Source organism: Triturus cristatus, chromosome 1_1, assembly GCF_964204655.1.
Source record: "Triturus cristatus chromosome 1_1, aTriCri1.1, whole genome shotgun sequence".
NCBI classification, from domain to species: Eukaryota; Metazoa; Chordata; class Amphibia; order Caudata; family Salamandridae; genus Triturus; species Triturus cristatus.
In genome coordinates, this window is record NC_140579.1 from 38271226 (window position 1) to 38293874 (window position 22649).

At 47.3% G+C, this 22649-nt stretch overlaps 1 protein-coding gene across 2 annotated transcripts in view; it reads left to right on the plus strand.

The window, feature by feature from the left end:
- The window catches only part of LOC146869285 (E3 ubiquitin-protein ligase TRIM39-like), a 114558-nt gene that overhangs the window by 63594 nt on the left and 28315 nt on the right, over positions 1-22649 (plus strand). For both annotated transcript variants that reach the window (XM_085646989.1, XM_085646994.1), the window contains one exon: positions 20348-20400. In XM_085646989.1, the coding sequence (XP_085503115.1) occupies positions 20348-20400 (53 nt within the window). The remainder of the gene's footprint in view (positions 1-20347; positions 20401-22649) is intronic.

The following is a 22649-nucleotide window of genomic DNA, read 5'->3' on the forward strand; positions in this document are numbered from 1 at the left end:
ATCTAGTGTGGCTGCACGACTTAATACCTCATCTAACTTCATCCTGCTAGGTGACTTTAACTTTCATTTTGAGTCATCTTCAGACCACACAGCCGTGACTTTAGCTGAGGATCTAGCAGCTCTGCAACTCTCTCAACGGGTTACCTCCGCCACCCACGCGAAGGGCCATCTGCTGGACCCGGTTTTTAGCAACTGTCCTGGCCTTTCAACCAGTCCACCTAACCCTCTGCCCTGGACGGATCATTTTCTGATCCCCATTAATTGGACTGTGTTTAAAACCTCCGATCCAACACCAACCACAAGACTCACGAGAGCTTGGTCCCATCTAGCGGTTGACAAGTGGACCAGCAAACTCAATGAGAATCCACCTATGATCACTAACAATCCCGGCCTAGCTAACCAGGCCTACGTCAATTGGATCACCCAATCTCTTGACATAGTTTTGCCTAAAAAGAAAATCACGCTTAAGCGCTCCCACAAAACCGCCCCGTGGTATACTGAGATTCTCAGAGATAAGAAAAGACTCTGTAGGAGATCCGAAAGACGTTGGCGAGCTGATTTCTCTATGGATAATAAAATCCTCTATCGAGAAACCATCAGCGAATACAAAACGCTGATAAAGGCTGCACAAGTCTTATACTTCTCCTCGCAAATCCTGCATGCTAAATCTAAACCTAAGGAAATTTTTCACATCATCAAGCAACTCACTAAACAGCCCCCTAGCTTGCAGGTAGACAAGTCCACTACCCACTGCAATAACATTGCCCAATTCTTTCATCAGAAAATTAGCTCTATTTACTCTACCTTTTCCCCGAAAAACCCTTCCCCTTTATCCCATTCCGCGACCCCTCCCCTCAGTTTACAGCCACCCGCACTTACTCACTTTCCCCCTTTGGATCTCGCCACTCTGGAATCCTTAGCACAAAAAGTAAAATCTGGTTCCCCTGATGACCCTGATGGCAGCCTCACAGGCCACCCTACCCATTATTAGGGAGGTCTTAAATGCCTCCATCTCTTCCTGCACGGTCCCGACCGCATGGAAGCAGGCTATGGTGAGAACCTTATTGAAAAAGCCTAATTTGGACTCTACCAACCTGAGCAATTATCGCCCCATTTCCCTGCTCCCATGGGTCAGTAAAATCATGGAGAAATACATAAACCTACAACTAATAAGCTTTCTGGAACATCATCACCTATTGGATCCCACCCAGACAGGCTTTAGACCGAAACATGGGACCGAGACCGCCCTTCTCATGGTCACAGAGGAAGCGAGAAAAATCCTGGATCAAGGAGGATCAGTGGCAGTGATCCTCCTTGATCTCAGCGCGGCCTTTGACACGGTCAGCCATGATACTCTGCTGTACCGTTTATCCCAGGCCGGGATTAAGGATAAAGCCTGGTCCTGGTTCCAGTCCTTCTTAGAGGACAGATCTTTTCATGTGTTTGAAGGCGAGTCTGTGTCCTCCAGCAAACCTTTGAACTGCGGAGTCCCTTCAGGGCTCCTCTCTGAGCCCTGCACTCTTTAATCTGTACATGAGGCCGCTGGCTGACGTCGTCCGCCCATTTGGAATTAAGATCATTTCATATGCGGACGACACGCAGCTGGTGGTCTCTATGACACAGGCAGCCAATCCATCTGCTCGGGGTGGGCTCAGAGAATGCCTGGAGGAAGTGAAAACCTGGATGTCCCGATCATGTTTAAAACTGAATGGGGATAAAACTGAGCTTATGCTCCTAGGCCCTTCGGATTCTAGCTTCCCTCCGTCCATGTGGCCGCCAAGTCTGGAATCCCCCCCAACCCCTAAAAACAGCATCAAGAGTCTTGGAGTCTGGCTGGACAGTTCTCTGTCCTTTAACGTTCAATCCATAAAACTTTCAGCCACCTGCTTTGGCATCATGAGAATGTTAAAAAAAATTCTCCCTCTCCTCCCCCTGGAAACCAAACAAGTGGCCGTACAAGGCTTAATTCAGTCACGCCTGATTTTAATAATGTACTCTATCTTGGCGCTCCTGAATCCACTTTAAGAAGGCTTCAGACAGTTCAGAACTGCGCAGCACGCATTCTACTCGACCTCCCCGTAGACAGTCAGTGAGGTCTGGACTGGCGTCCCTTCATTGGCTACCGGTGCGCCAGAGAGTCATGTTTAAAGCTATGTGCATAGCTCACCAGGCCTTCTGGAATACTGGCCCTAGGATTACGCGGGACCTAATTTCCCATTATATGCCCAGCAGAAGCTTACGCTCTAGTCAGACCTTCTTGGCAACAGCCCCCAGAGTTAAAAGAGCTAGAGCCGGAGGCAGAGCATTTTCCCATAATGCTGCCAGGGCTTGGAACACTCTCCCGCTGCATCTTAGAGCAAACTCTAACCTCACAGCCTTCCGTAAACAACTGAAAACCTTTTTATTTCATTCAGTCTAGGTCCCCTTCTCTCCCCTCTTGGGCTTCTGTGCGGATTATGGGTATTCTTTAGCGCTTGGACGCCTCCGGGCAGCAATTCGCGCTCTACAAATGTACATCCTATCCTATCCTATCCTATTCTATCCTATCCTATGCCTCCTCCTACTGTCCCCTTGCACTCTTTCCACCCTCTGCCTGAACACGAACAAGCTAGACGGTCTGAGTTTGTAAATAACTTGTTTATTCAGCTCCTGCACCAACACCAACTAGTCATCATGAATACAACCAATTGCTGGGTGTGTGGGTTAATGCCACATACCATTAATAAGGGTATTCCTTATCTAGTGTTGCCGTTTAGCTATAATGGATCGTCATGGGTATTTCAGACCATGTTCCTTTTTGCATTAGATGCCTACTCCCCGCGACAACCGCGTTCCATCAGACCTAGCACAAACAATAAGGCCTTAATGAAAGGAATTGCTGATATGAGCAGAGATATCGATGCATATTCATCTATTCCCAAGGATGAATTGCGAGCTTATGTAGGTTGCAACGCGACGGGGTATAGCATTAGTCTGGGTGAAAGACAGCGAAAAGTCTCATCCCCAATTTGGGTCGTACCCCACATAGGTCGGTTCTGTTTACAAGGTTATGGTCAGAATCCTAGAGCTCAACTGGGGAGAAGTGACTGTACTGAAACGTACACTTTTCCATCACAGTTTTCCCCTGCGTTTTTGGCTGCCAAGGGTACATATTTTGTTTGCAATGACCGAGCATATACATGGTTGCCCCCTGATTTCTCGGGCACATGTTATATTGCGAATTTGCTACCGCCAACATTTACTGCTGCCTCTGATTATCACAAGACCAGAGTTGTGAGAGGTGTGATTAGTAAGGAGGATACTGCCGGTCAGGAAGCGGGAGACTTCTTTCTGGGTTTCCTGCCGTTTTGGGGACCTATGGTCAATAGTAGGAACCTGAGACACCTGACTCGTGTGGTTGAATCCACTATCAATGTTACGGCTGGTGCCCTTGGTAATTTGACAGCTGAGCTCCAAGCGGATCGCCTCATGACTTTGCAGAACCGAATGGTTCTAGACGTCATACTTGCAGACCGCGGTGGGGTATGTAAGGTTATCCAATCTAGCTGTTGCATTTTCATACCAGATAACGCTCCAACGGTTTATCAAGCCATCTCCAAACTGCATAAAATATCTGAATCCATACACGTGGATAAAGGAGATTGGTCACTGATGGGGTGGTTCTGGGAACTGATATCTGCCTGGGGTTGGAAAATTCTGATGGTCATTGGAATGATCCTAGCCATCCTTTTCCTGTTCTGTCTGTGTGTACAGTGTGCTCCTGCGATATGTGGCCTCTGTGCTACATTATGTGTAAGGAAACCTGTATCGAGGGACGAGCTAAGTAATAGGATGATACTACAGCAACATCTCCATGACTTCATGAATGTAGACCTGGACTCGGATTGAGATGAGTATAGTTATTGCCTATGTAAGGGCAAAAGGAGGGTCTGTGGTACTTTGAAATTTGGGACCGCGTAGGAGGCAGGGCCCTACCCCTGTCTATCCCGATATTAGCGAACCGTGAATGGCCAATGCAGTATGTACAAGTGCCTTGCATAACATTTCATTGATAAATGTACTGTGTATACGACATTATACATTGACTTCGTGGGTTCCATCTTGGAGCGGTGGCCATCTTATGGTTGCCCTCACATAGGCTACACATTACGAACAAATACAGGCCTTTAGAACACATGTGCCTTCCTTTGACTTCTCAGTGACCTGTGCGACTTGGCTCCACCGCCCCCGGTCAGTCCAGTTTTACGAGCTGCCCTTCCTACGGCCACCTGTGATTAGCATCAGGTTTGACACACCATAAAACCTTTTCATCCCACACAAGCCTCCGGCTAATCTCTTTCACACCCGACTGTTCCTGCTTTATGGCTTGTTTTATCAACAGGAGCTGCCCGTGTTTATTGGGGTCTGTTGATATCTGATGTGGGATCTGAGCCTCGCTGGGTAAATAATTGTGGGCTGGCTTAACTGGAATGTGGGATGGTCATCATGACTCTGCCTTTTCGTTTGTAATGTATACATGCGAATGACCATATTGTAAAACAAGGAATGTGTGCCTGAAGCATGATATTTTGTAATTAAGGAGAAGCCCGTTTCTGTAAATTTAAGCAGTCTCCTGAGAACATACATTGTGTTGTACTTCTCGGATACCTGTAATTGGTCTGCAGCCAATAAACTGATCCTTGACTTCACCAAGAAGACTCTGTGTTTCTGTGGGTCTGAAACAGGAAGAACCCGAAGTCTTAGGGTGTGTTCCCCTGCACCGCTGGGCTTTAAAATCCCAGTACTTCACCCGTCGCTGGAAGGAAGACCTGAGCGGGAGCCCACCCCGCCGGTCCGGGCCCGCGGAGAGGTGCTGCTGTCTGTGGGGCTCTCCGTGAGCGGAGGAGAGCCCCGAGTGCCGCCGAAGTCGAGAGGAGCATTGTCGAAGTCCCGGGTGCCCTCCTGGGGCCCGGGTGAAGTCCTGCAAGATCTCCGGTGAGTGGGGCACGTTAACGGAGGAGGGGGGGAGTAGCGGGGCACAGTGTCGGTGCCCGCCCCCGTGGGGCCTCCCCCGAAGACACCGGGAGTGTCGGTGCCGGACCAGATTCCTCAGCTGCCCCGAGTGGCAGTGGGCAGCTGCAACGGGCCAGCCTAATTGTTTTGAAGCCCCTCCCCGGAGTGAGGGGTCCCCAGGCGATATTTTGGGGCCTATTTCTTCCTTCCCTTACCCCGGAGTGGGGCTCGCACCAATGTCCCAGGTTTCATTACTCACCGCAGATACCACGTGTGGGAGTACTCGTGAATGTAGAGGCCCCTGGTGACTGGGCAGTGGCGCCAGCAACGCATCGGCAGCGTCGGAGGCAAAGACTGTGGGCGTTACCATGCGTGCACTGTGACAATGAGAGTAGGCATAATGACTTCCTGCCAATGTACCTGCGAATATGCCTAAATGCCATGGTTTAAAGCGGTATCGCCTTGCTATGTGCAGCGCTATGTTAGAATGCCATATGTGAAGCGCTAATAATGTGCTATGTGCAGCGCTATGTTAAAAGGCTCTAGGTGAAGCACTATTGTTTTGCTCTGTGCAGCGCTAGTTTTAGATGCCAGGGTTTGATGTGTTGATGCCCTGCCTACCTTAATTTCTGCCTCAGGCTCAGGGGTCAATCATATTGGTGATGCATAAGGGAATGCCATGAGGTTTTTATTACAGGTGTCCCGGACTATTGCTAATGTTGTGCCATGATGCTTTTCTTACAGGGTTGAAGCTGATGGACTTATTTTTATTGTCTTCTAAGTCGCCATGATTCCGGCAGGGGCCCGATTGGCCCTGCCCTGTATATAATTCCCCCCCTGTAAATTTGAACCGAGCGCCAGTTGGCGCAGTGTAGGGATTACTAAACATACTGTGTTTTGTCAATACAAACGTTATTTTTACCTAAACTGGTGTAGTGTCTCTTTTTGTAGTGTGCCTTGTGTGTCGCCTGTGTGTTCTGCGTGGATGCTTTGCACATTTCCTCCAGAGTATGGCCCACCCGCTCTGCACCACGCTACCCGTTTCCAACAACTCCCCTGTGTCATCAGGAAACTCTTAAATGTTCATAAATCCCTGCGAGTTGTCAGAAGACTCCTGTGAGTCCTGAAATAATTGCAACAAAAATGAGCTACTGTCCTCACAAAACATATTTGTATCTTTAAAGTTTAACTGAAGTCCTAAGAAAAGTAACCTGAACACACAGAAAACGCAATCACATTCTGGAAAGATCTTTTTACGTTTTACTCAAATCAGAGTTGTGCAAAAACTAAGTCAAAATGTCCTAACTATACAAACACACATGTTGGCTACGCTCACAACAATTGCAGGTCCGATTTTCAGCACTATTGTTAGAGATATTGTATCATACACAATATATCTTCATGTGGGGTAGAGGTGCTACCATGGTACTGCAGACACCCTGCCACCTAGGGTGTTCACCTGCTTAGGACAATGTCCTTGGCAACAAATATACACAATAATAAGTACCAGAGCACACATAGAAAGACCATTTAATAAATAAAGTAGTCCTAATGTGAAGTCCATCAAATTATTTGCCCTTTTTTGTGAAGTTATCTTATTCCATTTGTAGTTTCCACAATGTTCGGTTTATATGCAAGCAGGAACAGCCAATATCTGGTCTATACAAGCAAAAGCAGCCGACCCATGTTTCGTCCATTTGCCCCTTTCAAGGCTGCAGCAAATATACATACATTGGTATAGAACATCATCTCTCATGAAATCTTTTCCATAAAATTCATATGTGTCAACCTCATATAGCAGTGATGAGGCGAAGGAAAATAGTGACATGAAATTCTATATGCCGGTCACAACGCACTGGGGATATTGTGTAAAAATGCATTGTAGCGTCAGCTCACCCAAAGCCATAAAAAGTGGTACCCATGATGGGTGATGTTGACCGAAAGAAGAGAACCCATGGGGGCCACAGGGAATGCCAGTATATATTATAATACAAGTGAAAAACTAGATTTTGCATGCATTGTGCTCTCTAAGATACAAAGAAATATGTGCATTTGGTGTTCCTTTTTGCGTGCAAGGAAAGAATATATATTAGTTGTGAGATTTAATAAGAATATAGAATACCTGAGCGCCCTGTAGTAAGGACAATGTCCAAAAGTAGTCCAATAGATACAGAGAAGATCTTGTCGGAATCTATTTAAAATATATATAAAACTGCATGTATATGCAACTATGCTGAGGAAAATATAGGATTGTGCAGAAAAGTAAAAATCAGTACACCGTAAGGAGAGCAAAGTCTCCTGAGTAGCAAAAAGGGAAGTGCAAATAACAACATATAAAAGTAGACCAGTTTAGAATGAAAACTGGTCACCCAGGTGAAACGAGGGAAGTGATTCCATGTGTAGCGGAATACAATGAAAAGGGCCAATGTACGAATAGTTGTCCCGTGAATTTCCGGATGGAGTATATGATTCCATTTCTAGGGCCTTGAAAAAGTCACTCTTGTCACTGCTTTAAGCAAGCAGATATTCCAGCCATTCAGTAGGTTGTGTATGAGTATGTAGCATCCTGTCAAGTCCGCAACCCGGCCACTCAGCTGACAGAAGAGCCCCGAGCCACCCATATGGATACCTCTCTGGCATAGGATGAATAAGTGGATGAGTAAAGATGTCCCCTCCATTTTTTGTGGAGTTTCTGGGCTTCTGTCTTCAACATATGTATCTCTCGGAGGAGAGCTAAATGAACTCTAATCCTTCTAAGATAGATGTGTGTTCTATACTGTTTCACAAAGGAGTTTAGACCCCTCACATTCCATGTGGCAAATGTAACATTTCACCCATCTCGTAACATCCCACCCCCCCTCGCTCTCCTCCTCCGCAGACACACCTCTCCACACCATTCCCAAACCCCCGCCACCCTCAGACACACAACTGATGCTTCAACAACGACAAACCATATGCGACTCCCATTATATCACCTGGGTAAACACCTTTCAACTTAGCTAGTGTCCTCCCACACATAATGCTACTCACACCCACCCAAAAAAAGTCTCAATTGAACTACAGTGTGTGTACAATCCCTCTATTGGGTATAAACTGGTATTATATCTGAGGGGCAGAAAACAGTCAGATCTCACCCCAGGGGGCGGCTCAATCAGTAGTTCCGCTCCCTAATACCCTGAGGTTATCACACTGGTAGTCGGGTAATCAGTCACACCACAGAAAAGTAGAAACGCGAGAAGGTATGGGAGAAAAACAAGAAGTAAAGTATAATAGAGCAAGGGAAAAAGGGAGGGTTGGCAGCTTGGTGGGTGAAAGACCTGGGCCCTCTATCGGTGCCGCCACCTCATCTTATCACACCTCACTTAAAGTCCGTACAACAATGACCGAGTGTCCCAGGGGGAGCCTCAACAAACAGACTAATCAGTCCTGTCGTCCTACTGGGTGGCATTCCCCCTCCAGCCCTCCTCATACCTGTCACGCCAGGGGCAAGTGCAACATCATTCTACAGCACCTTCAGTGTGGTCCATAAATATGTGTCCATATTCGACCATCTGCTCGCTCGGGCGTTCGTGAGTCCCCAACAGATCCGATTCTGTGGTTGAAGAAGCAGCAGAAGTAACTGCCTCAACTAAGGCCCTGGCTGCTTCTCACTCCTGTCATTGTTTTGCTAGGTCCAGAGCACCATCAGATTGCACCACCGTTCTCGCAGCAGATCTGGAACGGCGTCTACGTTGGCTTTGTCTCCATGGAGTAGCCGAGGGGCCTTCTCCCTTCCACAGTGAATCCCGAGCCCGTCCCGTAGATGTCGAACGCTGACATTCAGCCCTATGGACCTCTAGCCAGTCCCTCTGTTCTCTGACATTATGATAAAATGAGAACGCCCATCCCGCAGCACCTTCAGTTTGGCAGGATTAGGCGACATATACTTCAAGCCAATCATTCTTAGCTTTTGTTTGACACTACCAAAGGACTGCCATTGCAATTGGACAGCTCTTGTATAGTGTGGGAATATTCGTATACTGCTATTTATAAATATCGGGTCTCCATGGCTCCGAACCCCTCATAGTAGTTTATCCCGTTCTCTGTAGTTGAGAAATTTCCCTATTGTGCTTCGGGGTCGAGCTCCTGGTTGCGGCGGTGGGACCAATGACTTGTGGGCCCTTTCCACCACAAGAAATAGTGTCACGTTTATGAGTGCCGTCTTGATCCAGTCTTCCATGAAGGTCTCTGGGACCTTACCCTCGGCGCCCTCGGGGAATCCCATAAATCATAGGTTACATCTGCAGGACCAGCCCTCCACATAGTCCATCCGTGCCTTCAATCGAGTCAAGCAGACCACCTGGGCGGCCACCGTCACCTTCAATGTGGAGATCTCCCCCACACTTCTGTGACCTGTGTCTCCGTTTCCACCGATCGCTCCGCTACCGCGCGAAGGTCGGTGTGGAGGAGGTTCATGTCTATAGCCATGGCTTCGGTTTTGGCCTGAGGCTTCAATTGCTGCCAGAATCTGGGCCCCTGAGGGCTCCATTGCAGGTTGTGTCGCCTCTTCAAGAGACTGTGATGTGGTGGTACCCGCTTCCTGTACCGTGAACTGGTCAATCTTTGTCTGCTTGCTGCCCCTGCGCAGTTTGTCCTTACCCATGCCACCTTGAGGACCTGCAACTTTCTCTCCCTCGATATCTCCAGGATTTCTGGCGGAAGCACTGCAGTTGTGGTCGCTACCTACACCTTGTGTGTCTAGAATGAATGCCACCAGTGGTGCCAGTCCAATTCTCCACAGGTAAGCTGTGTGAGGGACTCCAGGAGTAGCAGCGGGGTGCAGCAGCACAGACGATACAGGGTTCCCACCTCCTGGTGTCACCTACAGTTCTGATTCAAATCCAGGGTCCGGTGTTCAGATGCCTGTGCAGGGATCGCACCAAGCAGTCATGTGACTGTGGAGGCCATGCTCCTAGTTCAGAGCTAGTTACCAGCGAAAATCCTACAGGAGGATTATGTCAGGCTCAATGGCAGGTTGCAAGTCACACAGCCCACTCACCAGTCAATGGGACCGGCCACCAAGAGTGTGGGCTCACGTCCAGTCCAGTTCACCTCCATGCTGCCAAGGCTGACTGCTAGTCTCCTCTTGCTCCTCTGCACGACGCTCAATCCCAGGGTGGGGCGAATAAACAATTGCTGGCAGCCTCTCTCTTGTGTGTGCAGCCACATTTATTATTCCCTCCAGGCATACCCCTGCACAGCACCTGGAGGGGGGGGGGGGAGTCCACAGAAAAGCTCCTCCTCAAGCACCATGAGTCCACCAGGGCCACCACCGGATCCGTCCCCAGCATCCTACCGAGGGCCCCTTGCATCCACCAGGGCGCACTGTTGTCGCGGCTCATCTCCACCACGGCATGTAGGAGTGCCTGCAATGTCCAGGGGATCAGCGGTCACAGTCTCTCTTGCACTCGGCCTCAGGAGGGGGGTAAATCAATGCAGCCACCATGTTGGGGGGTCTCTCCGTGGCGAGGCAGTCACCAAGAGCGGAGGCGTTCCGGGGCTGCAGGTTCTGTCAGCAGGCCGGCCCCACCACTATCGGGGTATCAGCCATCCCACTTTGCCACCCACACTGCGTTCACCTCCTCGCGGCAGCTCCCCAGGTCCTCCCCACAGCTTCGGCAGGTCACCTGGTCTCCAGCAGAGAAGTAGTGACTTGTAGGCCTCTCCTCGGTTTGTGCATCAGCGCGTTGCAGACAGCTCCGGGGTGTCACTATTTCCATGCCCCCTGGCGCCGCCCTATCCGGAGATCAGTTTCAAGATTTTCAAAGTTGAGGGGGCGGCAGGAGGACAGAGTATGTCTGTGTCTGGGCTGGAGCTCTCTTTTAGTGCTGCCTCCCGGCCATCTTGTTGGCCACGCACCCAATCTTATCTATCATTAATAAAATGAATGGCCATGCTGATCCTATGGATCCCCCATAGGCTAAATGAACAGCTAAATCCTATGGATGCCGGAGCCAAAGATGAAAAGAAGAATCCTAAGAAGTAACAGTGCCTAGAGGTTACAGCGTATAGTGACATGACTTCTCCTCTCGGCAGAGGTAGTATGGGGCACTAATCATCTACTGAGGCCGACTTGCACTCCAAATCCAGTCTGGAGACATCTCTTACAGATCTGAGCCATTCTGATACCTTTGGTGGGTCGGGAGTAATCGATTTCTTACAGATTTCCGTTCTTGCTAGCGATATCAGAAAAAATATCAGTGAGGCCTGATCCAAGTTTAACTCGTCCCAGTACGGGCACAAGTCCATCCCAAATCGGATCAGGCAGGGGCTTACCTTAACTTCGCAGCCAATAATTTCTTAAAACGCCTGACTTACATACCACCAGAAGAAGGCAAATAACGGGCAGTCCACGAACATGCGTATATCATCCGCCTCTGTGTCACCGCCCTTCTAATATTTTAATGGTTCCTATGTGATCTTAACCAACTTCGTTGGTGACCAATAAGGTCTATGGAGAGTAAACAAATGATTCTTTTTAAGTGGTACTGGTTTAATCAGAGTGTATAACAGATTTAAATATACTCGCTATAATTGCTGTTTAGCCAGCGCCAGAAGATCCTTTTCCCAGCGCAGGTATGGGACTCCCATTTTCTCATCTGTTGTGGAAATGAATACCCAATACCACTGGGAAACCCCTTTTTTAGGTTGTTACTTAGCCCTCACCCACTTGAGAAAATCCTCCTGCACCGAACCGCTCCCCTCTGACTACGTTTGGGATGACCACTAACAACAAAGCTGCAGGCATTTAAATTTTGAAAGCCCCGCTTCAAAAGTTTAGAGAACTCTTGTCATGTCACTCCAGGTGGAAAGGTTACCATGCTGGAGAGGGTAACTAAGTTTATCTTTAAGTCACTTGGGGGTTCCAGGAGAGCCCCAAATTGGTGCCAGGTCCGCATTGTAATCTATCCCGAGAATTCTCCTAAAGGATTCCCACACCCTCAGGACTGTTAAGAGTACCATTAACCTACCTTGTTTAAAAACTTTGGGTCCCCAAACTTAAACAAAAAACGTTTTCAGGCTTAAATGCTTCAACATAGCTCCACACAATTGACCCATGTGAGAATGATCTAGCTCTCCAGCCAAGAGCCAGGAATTCTTGAACTGGAAAGGATAACAATAGGCTTGAAAACCCGGAAGAGCGACCTCCCCTTGCTTCAGTCTCATCCAGACCTTTTTTCATGAGATACTGGCTCTCCTGGATGCCCATATGAAGCTGCTGACCGTCCCTTGCATCAGTGTCCTCCGGGGCTTCTTTCGTGAGATCCTGGCTCCCTCAATGCCCATATAAAGCTGCTTGACCTTCCCTTGCTTCGGTCTCCTCCGGAGCTTCTTTCATGAGATCCTGGCTCCCCCCGATGCCCATATAAAGCTGCTGACCCTCCCTTGCTTCAGTGTCCATTGGAGCTTCTTTCATGAGATCCTGGCTCCCATGGATGCCTATATAAAGCTGCTTGACCCTCCCTTGCTTCAATCTCCTCCAGAGCTTCTTTCATGAGATCCTGGCTCCCCTCGATGCCCATATGAAGCTGCTGACCCTCCCTTGCTTCAGTCTCCTCCGGGGCTTCTTTCGTGAGATCCTGGCTCCCCGGGATGCCCATATGAAGCTGCTGACCCTCCCTTGCTTCAGTCTCCTCCTTCTTGCGTGCGATCCTGGCTCCCCTGGATACTCATATAAAGCTGATGACCGTCCCTTGCAATTTTTGCAAAAGCTTTTTGGGGAAAGGAAGTGGTTTAGTGTTAAACAAGACAATCACCTTCGGAAGAACCAACATCTTAATGGTGTTCACCCTCCCATAGATACCGAGGGGCAGATTTTCCCTCCATCTTGTAAGGCGAGCATCTATATCACGGTGTTGCTTGAACATGAAATACCTTTGTAAAACCTTTGTCAAAACAGGAACAGTTTGTTTAATTAAACATAGCGCCCGGGAGAACAGTTACAGGAACAGGGTCTGAGGAATGTCTCAAATTACAATCAATCTGTAGCGTTCTTATATACAATTCATTATAGGCAATAAAATGTTTCTGGAGATCCTTGTAGGGAGAGGAATGTAAGTTGCTCTCTCTAGATTCATAAATTAATTTTTATAGATAATCCAGGTGGGCCTCGACCTTGAAAGGACAAAATGCGGCCAGTGGTTAAAGTGTCCAGATATCTGGCACGGGGAGCACGTGATCACTGCGTGTTCTGTGATGTGATTTTCTCTATTTTCCTAACTCATATAGCATCTGACTTTATGGTGTTTTTGGAGCACGCGTACCCCCTCCAGCCATGCTCGCTTTATTGGGGCCAATCTCCCTTAACCATTGTAGTGTCTCTTCACTAATCTGTGGGATTGATCTCGGAATTCCCGTCCATGCATTTGTCTGCTGGCTACGTGCCACCCCACCTGTAGCCTGTTAATCAGTAACCTTGGGCCTAGGTCTCAGTGCTTGCCGGACTACGTATTTGCGAGTCGACTTTGATGCGGCGTTCACATCGGGTGAATTTGTTAATAAGGACGCGATTTTGTTCACATAAATAAATGTATAATTTGCCATATCAGCATTGATTTTTTCGAAATTAACAATGGGATTTACGTTTACATCCGATATTTCCTCCAAACTCTGAGTTACGATGATCTCAGGATTCCTAATCTGGTTTCTGGTTTGAAACCCTACCTTCTCTTTTTTTTTTTGAGTTTACAAAGCTTTATTGAAGAAATACAACTGTACCAGTAATACAGAGAAACAATATATACCAAGTATTAACAATAACTGACTGGAGTTTAAAAACAGAAGAGAAAGCTATTTAAATATTTTTAAGGGAAAAATAACAAGGGGGAGGGGAAGAGAGGAAGAAGGGAAAAGTATAATCTATGAGGCATATAACTTGAGGTGAATAGTAAATGTAAACTTCGAAGGACAAGAGGAGTAATCTGAAACGTCATAATGTAACTACTGAATTACAAAAATTATACAAATCAAAAGAACAGAGAGAACACTCAAGGAGGTTTAAAATTTGCATCATGTGATCGGAAATTAAGTGTCGACGCCAAGCTATCTAAATAGGTAGTCAAAGGCAACCAGAAAAGATCCCTATTAAAAGTTGGTTTGCATGAAGAAGCAAACGCAACATCAAGACGATGAAAGGGACAGATATTGTTCCACCAGTGTTGTATTGAGAGGTTGTTGAGTGTTTTCCAGTTAAGTGTAATATGTTGGAAGGCTAAAGCAAGCATAAGGTCAAAGAGGCCCTGTGTGTGAGGGGAAATATCCAAAGAGTCCGACAGGCTACCAGCAAAAAGGAGAGGGATAGAATAAGGAATAGAGATGTGAAGTATACGAGACATATAGGACCAAACTTTCTCCCAGAAAATAGAAACTGAAGAACAAAAGAAAAGAAGATGCTTGAGATCAGCATTAGAGGAGCCACAAGACCAACAATTAGTGTCATTGGACAGAGAAAAATGAGCTAAGGAAATTAGGGGTAATGTAAAGTCTATGATATAGAAAAAACATTGATCGAGTAAGAGAAGCAGAACGAGAAATTTTAAGAGAACGGGACCAAAAATGATCCCAAAAGGAAATGCTCCACTCACATCCCAGATCAGATTCCCATAAAAGTTCCAATTTAGTCTTAACACGCTCTGGGTTGGGGGCCGAGAAATACTTGTAGATAAGAGAAGCCTTAGGGAGCGAAAAAAGGATATATGTAGGAGAGAATTTGAAGGAGTATGAGAAGAGAGGGACGGAAGAGAATAAAAAGTGTCTAGAATTTTCGTCATTAGAATAAAAAACTTCGGTAAAAATGAGCGAGGACATTGAAAAATAGATTGGAATTGAGGAAAAGAATAAGGAGATGTACCATCAAAAATATGTTTAACCCAAATTATACCTTTCCGTCGCCAAGTGTTCCAAACAATAGGTCTATTATTCACAGTAATAAGGGAGTTATACCAAATAGACGACTCTAAAAAGGTTTCTCTGGATATAGATTTTGGAGAAGTAATAGGTTTTAACAGAGAACACATATGTTTAAACAAGGGAAAAGAAGTGTAAAAGGATTTTGCAGAAAAGGTGAGAACTTCCTTAAAAGAGAAAGGCAACAACAGATCATGTTCGATGGATAGCCAAAGGGGAGTGTATGGGGAAATGTTAGAGATAAGCCATTTTGAGGCTTGGCGAAGGGAAAATGATTTATGGTAAAGACGGAAATCAGGGAAATTAACACCTCCATTAGATTTTGCTTTACGTAGTGAGGATAAGGATAATCTGGCTCTTTTACCCTTCCAAAGGAATTTGGATAAACAGGAGTCAATCCTTTTAAAATAACAAGCAGGGATGTGAATAGGAAGCATAGAGAGGGCATAAAGTAAGATAGGGGAGACCATCATCTTGATTGAGTCTAAACGGCCCCACCAGGAAAGAAAAAGTGGATTCCAAGAGGAGAGCATTTTGTCAATCCGAGATAGAGTCCCAGACATATTTAATTTGATGGTAGAAGCAATGGAATTAGAAAACCACATACCTAAGTATTTGATTTTGGAACTACTCCAAGCAAAGCCAGTAGAAGAAAACGAGTGAGGAAGGCATGTATTAGTGAGAGGGAGTATTTCTGTCTTGTCCGAGTTAATTTTATATCCAGAGACAAGGGAAAAAGAAGTGAATTCACGCAGGAGCGAGGGGATAGAAGTATCCGGGTCAGAAATAAAAAGTAGAATATCATCTGCATAAGCGGAGAGTTTTAAATGATGATCACCGTAAGGAAAACCAGAAATAGAAGAATTATTGCGAATGGAAGATAAGAAAGGTTCAAGTGCAAGAACAAAGAGCAAAGGGGAAAGAGGACAACCGTGGCGAACTCCACGACGGAGTGGAAAGTAAGAGGAAATAGAACCGTTAATTAACACCGACGCTCTAGGGGCAGAGTATAATAGGAAAATAAGCAAGATTAGTTTAGGGCCAAAACCATGCCATTTGAGAGCCGCAAATAAGAAAGACCAATCCACTCTATCAAATGCCTTTTCGGCATCAACAGAAATAGCCGCTAGAGAAACGGAAAGGGAGGGAACCTTATTTAAAACATTGAGAAAGAGGCGAGAATTATCCTAAGTTAATCTACCTTTGACAAAACCACACTGCTCTTTACCGACCAAGTGTGGCATAAGAGGATCTAAACGTAGAGCAAGTAATTTGGCAAAAAGTTAATAATCTACATTGACCAGAGAGATCGGACGATAGTTTTTACAATACATGGGATCACACCCTTCCTTGTGAATAAGGCAGATGGTGGCTTCCTGGAAGGCGCCCTCCGTTTTCCCAGAAAGATAAAAGGAATGAAAAAGATTTAAAAGTTTAGGGAGTAATAATGTGGAGAAATGTAAATAAAATTCAACAGAGAAGCCATCAGGCCCAGGAGTTTTCCCTTTCTTTAAAAGTCTTAGAGCAGAGGACAATTCGGATAATGATAAATCTGTCTCAAGATCAGATAGGTTAAGATGGGAGGTAGATGGTGATGGTATGTTATTTAGAGAGGATTGGACAAGGGAATTAGAGGGAGGGGATTCTGGGGTATAGAGATTCATATAGAACAATTTGAATGTGTCAAGAATTTCTTGATCTTTGTGCAGCAAAGAACCATCGGGAGAGTAAATAGAGTCAATTAGAGTTCGTTCCTTGCGTGTTTTCAAATAGTTCGCCAGAAGCTTCCCAACTACCCCCATAGTAACGAGCGCTGCTACGTAAGAGAATGGAAGAAGCATTATCAGTAGAAGTTTTGTTAAACGCTAACTTAGCTCGTATCAAGGCTGGAAGCACGGAATCTTTCGATGACGTATAGAACTCATGCTCCAAAGACTTAGGTGGTGATTACGATCCGGCAAAAACCGGGTACGAACCGTCGGACGGAGGCTTTTTTCCGTCCGACTCGTACCCGGTCGTAAAACTTTACAAACATGCAAGTACGATTCGCACGGAAACACCATTTCCGTACGAGTCGTACAAAACACCGACCGACGAAAAGATACATACAAATGGGATCCGGGGAATGCGCCGACGTGACGTCGGGACGCTCTCAGGCCGCGTTTCACGACCCAGGAATTACGATTCGAACCGACAGCAGTCCGGACGGCAATATTTTTACGGCACCCAAAAATGCCGGAAAAGCGAAGTACGGCGCGAAACGACCAGAGTAGGTGGCCCGGTAAGCGCCGTACCCCCCCCAGCCCCCGCATGTACGCGCCGTACCCCCCCCAGCCCCCGCATGTACGCGCTGTACCCCCCCAGCCCCCGCATGTACGCGCCGTACTCCCCCAGCCCCCGCATGTACGCGCTGTACCCCCCCCCAGCCTCCGTATGTACACCCGAGTACGTGTCGAACCCCCCCGTGTATGTACACCCGAGTACGTGTCGAACCCCCCGTGTATGTACACCCGAGTACGTGTCGAACTGTACGTGTCGAACCCCCCGTGTATGTACACCCGAGTACGTGTCGAACCCCCCCGTGTATGTACACCCGAGTACGTGTCGAACTGTACGTGTCGAACCCCCCCGTGTATGTACACCCGAGTACGTGTCGAACCCCCCGTGTATGTACACCCGAGTACGTGTCGAACTGTACGTGTCGAACCCCCCCGTGTATGTACACCCATGTACGTTCGAGTCGTACCCCCACCCGTGTATGTACGGTGCGTACCCCCAGCGCGTAGCAAGCTATTGCCCAGAGTTGCAGAGCGGGACTCCATGATTGGAATGGCACCGAGGCGAGAATTATCAGGTCCGTGGAATTTTTGAGCCCAAGACCCGCCGAGGCGGGGAATTGAACCCTGGTCCCGGGCTAGACCACTGCATCAGGGTCTGCCGCTCTAATCATTGAGCCAGCTATGGACATCACCTGCATATTTCTCCGTGTTCAGGAAGTTGCAGACAATACAAAGCACATCCCTTTAGAGCAGCAGTGTTCCGATGTCAGAATCCGGCATAATTATGATGCAGGACGCGTTGGAGCCGCTCAGGGGCCGGTAAAAAGTCCAACGACATGCAGAGTCTCAGCGCCGGGTGGCCATCTTGGGTCGCGGTGCGCGCGCACCTCCCCTACCTTCTCTTTAGCTCATGTCATAATCTCTGTCTTCCCCTTATTGATTAGATATCCTGACAGATTCCCAAAATCTCTGGCATGCATCTCAAGCTGTGGAGCAGAGCGCTCTGGGTTCAATACATACAGAACTATGTCATCAGCATGCAGTGCTAGTCTGGTTGGTAACCCTGCAGCATCAAAGGGAAGAATGGTCTAATCCTGCCAAATCATCTGGGAAAAGGGCTCAATATATACACAGAACAGAATTGGTGACAATGGACACTGCTGTCTATTTCCCCTGGATATCTGAAACGAAGCTGTAAGTTCGCCATCCAAAATCTTAGCTGCTGGCACCTTATATAGCATTTGCACAACTTCAGTAACATTGCTGCTGAAACCATAATCCTGCAATACCTCCCAAAGATAGACCCAATTAACCCTATCAAATGCTTTAGCAGCATCAATTCTTGCGATTGTTAACAGGAGATTAGAGGCCTCGGCCATATAATTCGCACCGATGTCATTGGGTTGGTTCTTACAGCTTCCGTTCCGTCACAAACCCCTTATGATCGAAATGGATCAACTTTTGAAGGACATCTGACAACCTCTTAGCCAAGATTCCTGTAATCGTTTTGTAATCACAGTTCAACTAAGATATTCATCTGTAGGAATCCACTAACCTAGCGTCTTTACCCGGTTTAAGGATCATAACTACAGGTGCCTCATATTAGGAAGGTGGAATTTAACAGCCTTCCAGAGAGATCTCATTAAAATAAGATACCCAGAAACAGAAAGAGGATTCAGATGGGATCCCGTCTGGGCCTGCTGCTTTCCCATTACTGAGCCTCCTAAGCTGTCCCTTTATCTCTCCATCTGTGATCCCGTCTGGCTCTGCTGCTTTCCCTTTACTGAGCCTCCTAAGCTGTCCCCTTATATCTCCATCTGTGATCCCGCCTGGGCCTGCTGCTTTCCCTTTACTGAGCCTCCGAACCTGTTCCCTTATCTCTCCCTCTGTGATCCCCTCTGGGCCTGCTGCTTTCCCTTTACTGAGCCTCCTAAGCTGTCCCCTTATCTCTCCCTCTGTGATCCCCTCTGGGCCTGCTGCTTTCCCTTTACTGAGCCATCAAACCTGTTCCCTTATCTCTCCCTCTGTGATCCCGCCTGAGCCTGCTGCTTTCCCTTTACTATCCCTCCTAACCTGTTCCCTTATCTCTCCCTCTGTGATCCCGCCTGGGCCTGCTGCTTTCCCTTTACTGAGCCTGCTAACCTGTTCCCTTATCTCTCCCTCTGTGATCCCGTCTGCGCCTGCTGCTTTCCCTTTACTGAGCCTCCTAACCTGTTCCTTCATTTCTCCCTCTGTGATCCCTTCTGGGCCTGCTGCTTTCCCTTTACTGAGCCTCCGAACCTGTTCCCTCATCTCTCCCTCTGTGATCCCCTCTGGGCCTGCTGCTGCTTTCCCTTTACTGAGCCTCCTAACCTGTTCCCTTATCTCTCCCTTTGTGATCCCGCCTGGGCCTGCTGCTCACCCTTTACTGAGCCTCCTCACCTGTCCACTTATCTCTCCCTCTGTAATCCCCTCTGGGCCTGCTGCTTTCCCTTTACTGAGCCTCCTAACCTGTTCCCTTGTCTCTCCCACTGTGATCCTTCCCCTATAGCCTAAAATCTGCTGTTCTGTAAGACGTAGGATTTTTTGCTTTGCAACCAGTTTTTCATTACTAAGCGGTCTGGGTTCATATCTTCCTTATATATCCCACTAAGGCTCTTCAATATCTGTAGCTGTAGAGAATGGTGCCAAGGTTTACACTGGCAGGGATTGGATGTAACAATGTTGTGTTGTGGGCGCTGTCAGGAATTCACGTAGATCTCGGGTAGGAAGGTATTTATTAAGTATATACACGAGACTCCACCAGGAGCAGAGGTAACCTGTTAGTCAGCCCCCCCCTCTCACTCAGCCAACGGCCGCTCCTAGAAAACCCACAACGAGGCACTCCATAGCATCATATAAAGCACGCTTGTCTCACTGAGCCATCTGCCATAGAACACCCACATCCTGTCATAAGATGTTAAAGGTACTTTTGGATATCGTTAGAGCTTTGACTGTTGTGTATGAACAGTAACTCACACTGAGCTCTAGTCCACAGGCGCTGCTCCTAATACTGAATCTTATTTCAAATACAGGTCCTATGTGAAGTTCATCCTTTGTTCCTGTAGCTGTCATTGTTCTTTAATGCAAAGATGATGTGTGTGTTATTACAGGTGTAATAATGTGAAGATTCAGTGCCCAGAGGTGGTGGTGAAGAGTTATAAAGGTAAATACCATTGTGATGATTAGCTCTGAATATTACTGTTCATGAATATGATATGGTATGAGATGGTGTGGTGTGCTATGGTATGGTGTGGTGTGGTATGGTGTGGTGTGCTATGGTATGGTGTGGTGTGGTGTGCTATGGTTTGAATTAATGAATGAAAGGGCATTTGTAAAGCGCATGGCTACCCGGAAGTGTCCCAGCGCTAGGTGTGGTATGGTATGGTGTGGTGTGGTGTGGTATGGTATGGTGTGGTGTGGTGTGGTGTGGTATGGTATGGTATGGTGTGGTGTGCTATGGTATGGGGTGGTGTGGTGGGCTATGGAATGGTGTGGTATGATATGGTGTGGTGTGGTGTGGTATGGTGCGGTGTGGTGTGCTATGGTGTGGTGGGCTATGGTATGGTGTGGTGTGGTGTGGTATGGTGTGGTGTGGTGTGGTGTGGTGTGGTACGGTATGGTGTGGTGTGCTATGGTATGGTGTGGTGTGGTGGGCTATGGAATGGTGTGGTATGGTGTGGTATGGTGCGGTGTGGTGTGCTATGGTGTGGTGGGCTATGGTATGGTGTGGTATGGTGTGGTGTGCTATGGTGTGGTGTGCTATGGTATGGTATGGTGTGGTGTGGTGTGGTATGGTGTGGTGTGCTATGGTATGGTGTGGTGTGCTATGGTATGGTATGGTGTGGTATGGTGTGGTGTGCTATGGTATGGTGTGGTGGGCTATGGTATGGTGTGCGTGGTGTGCTATGGTATGGTGTGGTGTGCTATGGTATGGTGTGGTGTGCTATGGTATGGTGAGGTGTGGTATGGTGTGGTATTCTATGATGTGGTGTGTTATGGTGTGGTGTGGTATGCTATGGTATGTTGTGGCGTAGTGTGGTGTGCTATTGTGTGGTGTTGTGTGGCGTGTTACGGAATGGTATGGTATGTATGGTATGTTATGGGATATTATGGTGGGGTGGGATGATGTGGACTGGTATGTTATGGAATGCTGTGATGGTATGGTGTGGTGTACTAAAGGGTGAGATCATGGTATAATATGGTATAGTGGTATGGGATAGTTTGTTATGGTGGTAATGGATTGAATGGGATGACGATATGGTATGGTGTGGTGTGGTATGTTATTGTATGGCATTTAATGGTAACGTGCACTCACGTCAGGGTACAGTTACTTGATTTGTGTCTCTAAACTTTGTCTTTTCCAGATTTTTCTAGATTTCTACTTATCTCCATTCTGTATATGTGCTGCCGCATTTCCTTTGTTTAAATCATTCTTCCCCTTGGACATTCATGCTAAGTTTATTGGAAATTCAGCTGCGGTAATTTCACACCTCACGTTAATGATACTTCTAGGCTGGACACCTGCGAGCAACTCAGTTACTGCAGTATTCTGGGACTAGTGAATGGTAAATTACCTCAAAATTTGGTATTTACCACATAACATTCTATTTCCCAGAGTTTTAGCACCAACAGGGACCTAGAGCATGCATCTACACGGACCCAACGCATGCATCTAAACTGACCTAGCACATGCATCTACACGGACCCAACGCATGCATCTAAACTGACCTATGACATGCACTTACACTAACCTAGCGCAAGCTTCTACACAGACCCAACGCATGCAACTACACTGACCTAACGCATGCATCTACACGGACCCAACGCCTGCATCTAAACTGACCTGGCACATGCACCCGCACTAACCTAGCGCAAGCATCTACACGGACCCAGCTCATGCAACTACACTGACCTAACACATGCATCTACACTGAGCTAGTGCCTGCACCTATTTAATGCATGCACTCACACTAACCTAGCGCAAGCATCTGCACTGACTTAGCGCATGCGTGTACACTGACGTAGTGCATGCACCTACACTGACCTAGTGCATGCACCTACACTGACTTAGCGCATGCGTGTACACTGACGTAGTGCATGCACCTACACTGACTTAGCGCATGCACCTAAACTGACCTAGTGCATGCACCTACACTGACCTAGTGCATGCACCTACACTGACCTAGAGCATGCATCTACACTGACCTAGAGCATGCACCTACACTGACCTAGAGCATGCACCTACACTGACCTAGAGCATGCGCCTACACTGACTAGAGCATGCACTGACACTGACCTAGTGCATGCACTGACACTGACCTAGTGCATGCACCTACACTGACCTAGCGCATGCACCTACACTGACCTAGAGCATGCACTGACACTGACCTAACATATACGTCTTCACTGACC